At 36.9% G+C, this 11,264-nt stretch overlaps 1 protein-coding gene across 1 annotated transcript in view; it reads right to left on the bottom strand.

Annotated features, from left to right (window-relative positions):
* Positions 1-4,921: 4,921 nt before the first annotated feature.
* CLEC1A (C-type lectin domain family 1, member A) overlaps positions 4,922-11,264 on the bottom strand; it is a 19,503-nt gene continuing 13,160 nt past the window's right edge. Inside the window, exons 3-6 of the mRNA XM_014543815.1 lie at positions 9,810-9,986; positions 7,857-8,008; positions 6,405-6,523; positions 4,922-5,879 (exon numbers count right to left, since the gene is read on the bottom strand). Coding sequence (XP_014399301.1) covers positions 5,729-5,879; positions 6,405-6,523; positions 7,857-8,008; positions 9,810-9,986 — 599 coding nt within the window. The 3' untranslated portion in view covers positions 4,922-5,728. The remainder of the gene's footprint in view (positions 5,880-6,404; positions 6,524-7,856; positions 8,009-9,809; positions 9,987-11,264) is intronic.

Raw genomic sequence — 11,264 nt, 5'->3', positions numbered from 1 at the left:
CTTGGGTATAGAGTTTGACACTGTATCGATGCTTGCTATTATTTGTAGTAAATCGCCAATCATCTCTAGGCATCTACCTTATGTTGTATTCCAGGTAAAAATTACCCCTTTTCCTGCTCATGTCCAAGGAATATTGAAAGGATAAAGTTTATATGTAAAATGCCAGCAACTGTCTGGAGAGAATTTATCTTTTAAAGTGAATAAATTTCTTCAAGTACATTTGTAGACAATTTGTGTCCTAGCTCTGTAGGCTCCTTGAATATGGACTAGCTTGTTCTCAAGAGACAGTGGATGCGAAAGTATCTTATGATCTATGGGAAAGAAAAATTCACTAATTATTATTACATTACTCTGCTACCCCTTACCATCACTACAATAACTTACTACACAGTAGATTCTCATCAAATATTTGCTAAATGTGATATATTTTTATTAAATTTTTCACAAGGAATAGCTGAGCCACCCTAGATTCTCATCTTTCTTTATAATAAAGACAGCACTTAAATAAATAAAGTAAAATAAAACCTAAGTCACTGAAATGGTGCAAATCATTTAAACAAACCTATAAGTCTATTGTAAAAGGTGACCTCTGAAGAGGAAGGTCCTTTAAGGAAGAGAATTGCATGTTTTTGTGGGGGTTTTTTATTTTATTTTATTTACCCTTAACCTTCAGTTTAAATGGTGGGGATTTCAACATGAGGGATTTTCTCTAGTTTTCTGCTGAAACCTAGAAAAGGAGACGAGCCAAGAGAACAGCATGTGTTTGGTTTTCACAGCTGGCAGCTGGCAGCTGGATACAATAACCTGGAATAAAGGAGGAACAATAGCAATTTTTAGTAGTGAAGACTGTTTTTCTTTAAGCTTTTTCAAAGTATTGTCATGAGCTATGTTTAGAGAAAGCATAGGAAGTATTTAATAATTCTTCTAGGTAAAAGTACAATGAAGCAAAAGGCAAACATCCTTCGGCTGACGTCATCCCGCCGGTATGGGATGCAGTATTTACAAGTCAGAACGTTATCTACAGTGCAGCTGGCAGAGCTCCTTTAAATTCCCTCAGTGGTGATACTGCTTTCCACGCAGGTACTATAGGTGGAGGATGTTTTCCTGCAGGTTGATTTTGGCCCAGAATGTCAAGGCCTTTTCAAGGCAGTGGTAAGAGACTGGGCCTTAGCACTGGGATAATCAGTTCTATACCCTACCTAGCCCCACCAGTAACAAAGGGGGTATCTTGATTCATCTCAATGAATTCCAAGTTAGCTTTTAAAAATGGGAAAGAACCCAGCCAGCGTGGCTCAGTGGTTGAGACATCGACCTATGAACCAGGAGGTCACTATTCAACTCCTGATCATGCCCGGGTTTCGGGCTCAATCACCAGTGTGGAGCATGCAGGAGGCAGCCGATCAATGATTCTCTCTCATTTTTGATGCTTCTATATCTCTCACTTCTTCCTTCTTCTCTGAAATCAGTAAAAATATTTTTTTAAATGGGAAAGAAAAGAACATATAAAAATCTGTCCCTGCAAAAGTAAAGAGGCTTTGCAATATGGTATGGTTAAAGTACATTAACTGAGTAAAAAGAAAAAAAATACATTAGAGTAATAAGATTGAAAGACTAATAACTGTTGTTAGATTCTATTAGTCTATTCATACAATTAACCTTGTAAAAAATATTATGTACACTTTAATTTGGATTATGCTGCTTTTTCTATTCTTCAAAATTGATAAGAATCCCTTCACCAAGTATTTGACTCCCAAATATTAAGGCCAACCCTGAGGCAACCTAATAGACTATTTATTTCATAATTTGTTTATATCCCCAAAGTAAAAGCTCCCATTACACTGCTCACACTTCCTGCTGTTATAGGGCTCAAGACCTGTTTCCTGTTGATAAGTTTTAAGAGCTGGTTCAATATCCTCAGGAAAAGAAATAGCTCATTTTGTACCCTGGGGAACTGGGCCTACCAGGAAGGGCCATGTTCCTCGTTTGAGTTTTCCTGCAATTGCTTCAGAATTACCTAAACACACAAGAGCCTAGACAAGGTCTTCTCTTGCTGAAAAACCAATTCAGGGGGCGCCGCCCTCTCTGATTCTCAATGGGAAATTGATCGCAGCAACTCATATTTTCCAATGAATGTTATAATTATTTTCTATTCTTTTTATTTCTTTTTTTAATTTATTGACTTTTTAGAGAGAGAGAAAAACATCGATTTGCTGTTCCGCTTTATTTGTGCATTCTCTGGTTGCTTCTTGTATGTGCCCTGATCAGGGATTGAACCCTCAACCTTGGCATATCGGGATGATGCTCTAACCATTTGAGCTACCTGGCCAGGGCTATTTTAAAAATTGTTTTAAAGTGTGGAGAGAATGTTGTGTCATACTCCTTTTCTGTTTTTTGAAATATTTGCTCATATTGTGATCAGTATTGTGGGCTTTACTGTACAGATGAGGGGGTTATTGAGGGCAAAGACAGAGAGAAATAGCTCAAGAACAGCCAACAATGTCAAACAAATGCTTTTATTTTCTTTTCCTTCTTCACTAAAGTGATACTTCCCCTTAGGTTGCAGATTTGGAGATAGAATACTATTCAACACCCACCTTCCAGGCAGGTAAACTTCTTAAAGCAATGTCATCTAAAGAGACTTTTGTCGGGGCGCTGCCCTCTCTGATTCTCAATGGAAAATTGATCTCAGCAACTCATATTTTCCAATGAATGCTATAATTATTTTCTATTCTTATTTTTTTATTTCTTTTTTTAATTTATTGATTATTTTTTGAGAGAGAGAAAAGCATCAATTTTCTGTTCCACTTTATTTGTGCATTCACTGGTTGTTCTTGTATGTGCCCTGATCAGGGATTGAACCCTCAACCTTGGCATATCGGGATGATGCTCTAACCAATTGAGCTACCTGGCCAGGGCTATGTTTAAAATTGTTTTAAAGTGTGGAGCGAATGTTGTGCCATACTCCTTTTCTGTTTTCTAAAATATTTGTTCATATTGTGATCAGTATTGTGGGCTTTACTATACAGATGAGGGGGTTATTGAGGGCAAAGACAGAGGGAAATAGCTCAAGAACAGCCAACAATGTCAATCAAATGCTTTTTTTCTTTTTCTTTTCCTTCTTCACTCTCTAAAGTGATACTTCCCCTTGGGTTGCAGATTTGGAGATAGAATACTATTCAACACCCACCTTCCAGGCAGGTAAACTTCTTAAAGCAATGTCATCTAAAGAGACTTTTGTCATCCAACCCTGAACACGGGTCAAAACTTGTGTGCCCTGTCTCTATTTTACAAGTTAGTCCACAAAGTCATTTGATTTCCTCATATTAACTGAATTTTCTTGCTGTCGTAGCAAGATTTAAATAACACTTAACTGCCTAACTAAAGGTCTAATCCACATTTCATATTATGTGCTTACTACATTACCTGCGTGCATTAAATATCTGCACTCATCATGGAAAATAGTTGGTAATAGCCACAGCTCCCCAATGCCGGTGCCTTTCTACAATTTGTTCATTAATGCAGGTCTGCAGAGAAGGTTGCTTATGCTTGTTTGTGCTCTCCTTTATTTTAAAGTAACCACTAAATCCCTTTTCCTTCTTTTTGCATATTTTTAATATCCCTTAAATTTTATATTACAATTTAGATTGTGGACGTGACTTCACATTTACCTCATTTCAGCTAATAATAATACCGTAAAGAAATTATAAATATCTTCATTTTATACTTAACAAAATAAACTTCATGAAATAAAGTGATTTTGCAATAATAAAACAAAGGGATCTAAAAATTCTCATTTTATGATCACAAGTACAGTTCTTGCACAACACAATAAATCAAAATTTGTTGAACACTGAAGAATTTTTCTAGCCAATAGACAGAAAATCTGTAATTAGTAATTGATGGGTGACACAGTCTTATGAAAATTAACACAGAAATGTTCTCTTTATCATATGTTTGGAAACTTCATGTCATTTCACCATAAGATAGATGTTTACTGAAGACAAAACTGAAGAATTCCAGTTTCCACTGTTGAAAAATAAAGATTTATAATAAATTATCCTTTCTAGTGTTAATGCCCTAAAATGGATTTACCTGTAAACAAATGAAGTCAGGGTTTATGATGGTGTTCTTTGCAATGACCCCTGTATGGCTGTGCGTATTGTCATCCTGAGAAAGGGACACCTCCACACAAAGCCAACTATGTATGTCACAGTCGCTCACTTCCCTTGACCTGATCAGATAACTTGCTCCGCTGCAATTAGGTTTACTCATCTTGAGCCACGTGTTGATGACAAATTTGCTTCAAAGGATTTCATTTTTTACAAAAGTCTTAAAACCATTCTTTGGAAGACAGAATGCATCTCAAAGACTTCTTATTTATCTCAAATAATCAAAGAATCAGTACTCTTGTAGAACCCATACAATGTCTCATAAGGCGCAATCAAAACACTTCTATCATATTTTGAAGAGCATTTTCACACTGACTTTTCCCCCAAGTCACAAATTCATTCAAAATCACACACACACACTTCACATTGTTTATTATTATTAAATCTCCAGTACCTGAAAGGTATAAACATGGATCAAATGGAAGAAAATAGGAACTGAAACTAAGCTATTCCAGATGCACATAAACAGACTGACTTTTGTTCTGGTTGTCAATCTCTCTGAAAGGAGCATCTGGGATAGTAATTCTGATATGGAACCAAGTTGAGACTATTTCTATCCTAGAAGAAATTCTTAGGAGACAATCATTGGAATCTTAAATAGACATGGAGAGATATGTTCGTAATAAGTTAAGATTCTAATCAAGAGAATTAGCCAGAGAAGGTGGGGGCTCTATCGAGAAACTGAGAAGGAAAAAAAAAATATGAACTTAAGCAAACCAAATGAATTAGCTTTGTAATTCTGATATGGAACCAAGTTGAGACTATTTCTATCCTAGAAGAAATTCTTAGGAGACAATCATTGGAATCTTAAATAGACATGGAGAGATATGTTTGTAATAAGTTAAGATTCAAATAAAGAGAATTAGTCAGAGAAGGTGGGGGCTCTATCGAGAAACTGAGAAGGAAAAAAAATATGAACTTAAGCAAACCAAATGAATTAGCTTTGTATTTGTTAGCTCAGTGTAAGAAATGATTGCTAATTTCTCATGGACTAATTGGCTGTTGGAGCAAAGGATCTTACATACATTTAGTTCCTCTGTTTAACTTTCTCACTCCAAGTATAAAGGATGACATAGAAACAAAAAATGGTATTAGATGCTGAGAGAGAAGAACACTAGAAAGTTATCTCAAAATCAAGAAGGTGGATTACAACAACCTCATGGATTTCAGGGGCCAGTTGGTGATACGTAATCAGGACTCCTTTGTGACTGGTGAATATGTGCATAAACTTCCAAGCTCAGAAGTACTGGTGATCTTGAGCAGGAAATATGAAAATCCTTCTTATGCCGGTCAGAGCAATTGCCTTTCCAGATTTTTTCCCCTTTCCCTATGTCTCAGATATCCTGTGCATTGACTTGGCGTGGCTCAAGCTTTTTTGTTGAATTGTTACATAAACATGGATCAAATGGAAGAGAATAGTTTGAAACCAAACCATTACAAGTGCACATAAAGAGAATGACTTTTGTTCTGATCTTCAATTTCTCTGAAGGGAGGGAGCACACAGTTGTAGTCATAGGTGGAGAGTCAATCACCTACATGTAATGAATGATTCACAGACGCTAAGGGAGTCTCTCTAACTTGACTGGGGTAGCCACTGTTTCACACGCACACCGCCTCAACTCTTCGCAGTTCTTTGAGAAAAACATTCCACTGAGAATGGTCACACAGTCCCCGTCTCCTGGACTGGTGAAATCTGTTTTAATCTTAAACCTTAAAAAAGAAAAAAAAAAGTTAACTTTATTATATTTTATTTATAGAAATAAATACTAAGTACTCAGAAAGTACATAGGAAATATTCCTAGCTTGATACAATTATAAAACAGATGCACAGAATGATTTTACTGGAAAGATAAAGTCAACAACCACTTTCTTTTCAGCCCCTCAATTTCCATGGTCATTCTTTGAAGCATCAAGTCAACCAAAACAACAAAAACGATTTCTATCTAAAACTATGGTACATGTTATAATCCAACTTTAACATGTACTCTTACAGCCATCTGAAAAATTACCTTCTCTATGACTCAGTTTATTTAAATGTATGATAAAAATGATTAAGTTGTATATTTCCTATTTCCTACAATTTTATTAACACTTTTATCTGTCAGCCTCAGGACATCCTTCTACAAACATAGTATCCAATACAAAGGAGATGTTCAGTTAATGCTTATTGAACCAATTTGTTGGCCTGACACACTCTATTACATGCCTTTCCCACAAAATATTCTGAAGGCTTACAGTTCAGAAGTGTAAGGTGCTCCATCCACCCACAGCCAGGGCTTGTCACTGCCGTTGCGGGATAGCCCTATCCAGTAAGAGTAGAAAAACTCAGAGTAGCTCTGAGGCATGGCAAACTGCTGTAAAGGCACACAAGAAAACGTTCAGCTTTTAGAAATATTATAATACATATATATATACTAGAGGCCAGGTGCATAAAAATTCATGCACGGGAGAGGAGTCCCTCAGCCCGGCCTGCCCCCTCTCACAGTCTGGGAGCCCTTAGGGGCAGGAGGCAACCCAGCGGTCAGGGGAAGTCGGCTCCTCCACACACCTCTGCTGCTGCCACTGCCGACAGCGCAAGCCTCAGCTGGCCCTGGTTACCTGGGCGGCTGGGCAGCCACCATCCGAGGCTTGCCTGCACCTCTGGCCAGCCCTGGGCTGCTGGGGGCTGAGGGGACTGAAGGACTCCGGCCTTGCCATGCACCTGCCGCCCCAGCGGGGCTGAGGGGACTGGGTGCAGTCATCTTGTGGCTGTGGGCGCCGCCATCTTTGAGGGTGTGACAGTCAATTAGCATATTCCCTCCTATTGGCTGTGGGCACTGCCATCTTTGCGATGGCATGAGGGTCAATTAGCATATTCCCTCTTTATTAGATAGGATATCTATACAGAGATGTGTAGTGCCAGCCAACACTTTTAATATGAGAACAAGACATGACTCCTACCTCACATAGATAATAGTTCATTTAAGAGGAAAGTATCTATGCTAAGGTCAGTTCATTTGTTTGTACATGGGAGATATACTGATATTTTGAAACAAAGAAGCACATCAACCAAGACTTAAAAGTGACCTGTTATTTTCAAGTCACAGGGTAAGACACATATAAAAAAAAAAAATACAGGAGGCAGATTTACAAAGAGATGTGAAGTGATTCTGGGAAATGGAAGAAAAAAAAATGCAGGAATGGGGAAGTAACTTTTAGAAATACATGCAGAAGGAACTGACCAAAAGGAGAAAGAAGAAGAACTTGGAAGATGACTTATGTGTCAGACTAGGAAGGGGAGAAAGAGAAATTTATATACTTAATCCTCACATGAGGATTTTTTTTGTTGATTTTAGAGAAAGAGGAAGGGGGAGAGAGAGAAACGTTGATGTAAGAGAGGAACATTGATCCGTTGCCTCCCATATGCTCCCTGAATAGGGATCAAACTTGCAACCTAGGAATGTGCCCTGAGTGGGAATCAAACACAAAACCTTTAGGTGTAGGGGATGATGTTCTAACCACCTAAGCCACCCAGCCAGGGATCATACATATATTTTTAAATACATGCACATATATATGTATAAATTGATATAACTTCCTGATTGAAATAAGTGGGAGAATCTGTGGACCTTGACTCCTGAGATGATTCTCCTTTAAAGACATCTTTTTGAGAATACTTCAAACGTTGACCAAAACTCAGGACCTTACCAGCACTCCTTGTGTGTTTATCTTCAGCATGGTTGAGTTTTCAGCAATACAGAAAGAGTCACAGTCCTGCCAACTCTTGCTCTTTTTATAGAACTGGTAGCATTTGTCCCCATGCCATTTCCAATTTTCTGGGCAAGGGCTACATCTATGTTCTTGGAAAGAAACCAATTTTAATAAGTTATTTTCTACATAGATCTGTTTTCTTGCCTCTCTTGAAATTATATAGTATTTGATGACCCAAGAAAGAATGAATTCCCTTTCTCTTAGATATTATTTGCCGAGGCAATGATAACTACAAATGTTTACCTAGCACCTACTACTATGCCTAGAATTATAATTGGTCCTGAGTATACAGTGGAAATTAAAACAGACACTACCTGCTTTCATGGATATGGAATCTAACAATGAATGATTGGAATTTCCTTGCTCCTTGCCCTGTGCAATTTAGCACACAGAGAGGATGTCCAATACATACAGAACTTTTCATACGTTCAGGAACTCAACATACATTGTACTTAAGAAACAATTGAAGTTTTAATAATTTTCTTCTTCAAAATCCTGTTATATAGTAGGAAATGGGTTTTTTAAATGCAATATATACCAATAGGGTATGAACTCTTTTTCCTTCTAAACACAAATAAATAAAATTTTAGAAAAAACAAAAACTTAAATACTTAGCCAAGTATGAATTAGAATGGTAAATATCCATGTATCAGAAGTTAAGATGGGCATCAAAGTTAGAGAATTAAGTACAGAGGTCAAGGATGAGATGAACTACTGGGGGTAGTGGTTGTAAATATAGGAACTAAGCCCTGACAGCTATATCTATGTGGGAACATGGCCTTGGCCTCTGAGGGTTGGGGACCTGTAACTGAGTCCCTTATTGGTATATGGTAGGATAGAAACTCAATAATTCCATAAAAATGTCTTTATTTTCAAGACAATCCAGTGTCAAAATGGAAACGTTAAAATCTGAGTGGTCAATACAAATAGATATTATATTATTGTTTGTATTTTTCTGTATATTAGAAATATTTCATAAGGTAAAACAAAGTTTTAAACAAATAAGTAATTTAGATTTCTTTGTAAGTCAGTTTGTATTTCTGGCCTAGACCTTATCTCTTGTATACCAAACTGGTTATTCATATCTCCACTTGGATATCTAGATTATATTTCAAATACAACCTGCCCAAAATGGCATTCCTGGTTTCTAACCTTCCCTTTTGTAACCACAGAATTCTTCCTCATTTCACTTGATCACATCTCTATGCTTCTAGTTGCTTTGCTCAAAAACTCTGGAGATGTTTGACTCCTTTATTTCTCTCACAACCCATTTATTACATCATGCGTTCATCTCCACTGATCATATCCTAGTTTGAGCCACCATTATCCTCTTACCTGGATTACTGCAATAGCCATCTCTTACATGATTTCTCTGTTTCTATCCTTCCCTCTTCCAGCGTGTATTCAACATATTTGCAGAATGAGCCTTTTAAAATTCATGTCAGACATGTATTTCCTATGCTCAAGATCCTGCGATGAATTCTCCTTTTGCTCCAAATGGAAGCCAAATCCCTTACAATGTCCCCTAAGCCATAAATAATCTCGACCTCATCTTCTATTAGTCTTCTACTCACTCATTCTGGTCCAGGTACACAGGCTCCTTATTATTCCTTAAATACGCAGTTATATTCACTTCTTAGGCCTCTTGCATTGTCTAAAATGTCTGAATTTCAAGAATCCCTTCATGTGTTGTAACACAGATGTATTTGAGCTAAATGATTCCAATAATTGGACATGATCTGGATGCCCAAACTATTAAGTTTGCTAGACAACTAATTAAATAATACACCCAATTAATTAATATATTGGTTCCCAGATCCACTGATGGGAAAGTCAGCCCTATAGTGACAGATATCCTGAGGGTAGGAGAGCTCAGTGATCAGGACTCACCTCCAGTTTTGTTATAAAGCTCACGACAGTATTTTTCAACCACCTGCTGCAGAGTTTCTACGAGCTTCCTGTTCTGGGCTTGGAGAGATTGCAGGTGTTGGGAGAGATTCCCCGATCTTTCTTCCAGTTTATTAATGCTGTCTTTCTGAGTATTGGAGAGCTGGTAGAACTGAAAAACTAAGCCAAGTTACCAAGTCAGACTGGACAGTTTATTTCTTTATTTCCATGTCTATTTTCTACATATGGGGAAGACAAAACAGTATCTTGTTCATGATCGCAGGCTCTGAGATCTCTTATTACCTATATTCAAGTTTGGACTGTGGTACATAATAAATTGCATTTCTGTGGGCAAGTTAACTTCTCCAAGCCTGTTTCCTTATCAGAAAATATGGAGTCATAGTAACAATTTCTAACTTCAGGAATAAATTCCTTAACCATAGTTACTGTTTAATAAATATTTTTGTATATTCTAAAATCATTACTCAACCTAAACCCACAAATCCATTTATCCTTTGTCCATTATATTGAGCATCGACAATGTACCATACATTATCTCATTCAGACATTAAAATGGTCATATTATAATTTCTATGTTTGTATACATTTGTGGTTTGACTCAGTAAGATTAAGTTACTATCATTTGATTAAAAATGTTCAACACTCAGGTTTAAACTCCAGGTTTCTAAATCTAAATGCAAAAGTCCTTTATGAAAAAGAAATCCTTTATGAATCATAGAAGTTGCTTTATATCCTTAAAAAGAATGGTGGTTGCAAAACAATAGTTAGATCAAAATAAAGTAGAAATTTTGGGATCAGGGCAGAAACTGCTTTTTTTATTTTAAAATTTAAGATGGCAAAAGTTTGCAAATTTCCTGTAAATTTTTTTTTTTACATTAAAACCTGCTCATCAATGTAACCTTTTATTTTGAACCACCTTTTTCAACTGTTTTAGGGAACATTTCTGTAATGATCTGATGAAGCAAATGTGTCCACTTCCTTTTTTTAAGTTTTTGAAGTTGTCCTTACTAGTTTGAAATTTAAAAAATTTTATGCATGCATTTTCCTTTTTTGATTTTCATAGATTTTCACAAAATGATAGTATAACTTCCTGGACCTTTTGAAAAATATTACAGTGATTAAAGACCTGGTCTTTCTCCTTATATGGTGGGGGTGGGAGATAAATGAAATCTCTTCCCTCTGTATTAGCCCACTGAGCCAGGCATGCTAACGATGAAAACGATTGCCTCAAACCTTTTGTGAAATGGAAGAAGCTGAAGCATGCATCTACACTAATAAAAGAGAAACATGGTAATTAGCGTACGACCGCTACCCTTTTCATTGGCTAATTAGCGAGATATGCAAATTAATCACCAGCCAAGATGGCGGTTAACTGCCAACAAAGATGGCGGTTAATTTGCATATGTAGGCACAATGCAGGGAGGCAAAAGGGAAAGC

This window comes from Myotis brandtii, unplaced genomic scaffold, assembly GCF_000412655.1.
Source record: "Myotis brandtii unplaced genomic scaffold, ASM41265v1 scaffold337, whole genome shotgun sequence".
NCBI classification, from domain to species: domain Eukaryota; kingdom Metazoa; phylum Chordata; class Mammalia; order Chiroptera; family Vespertilionidae; genus Myotis; species Myotis brandtii.
Note: the sequence above shows the minus strand (reverse complement) of the source record. Positions and strands in the feature narration are given on the sequence as shown.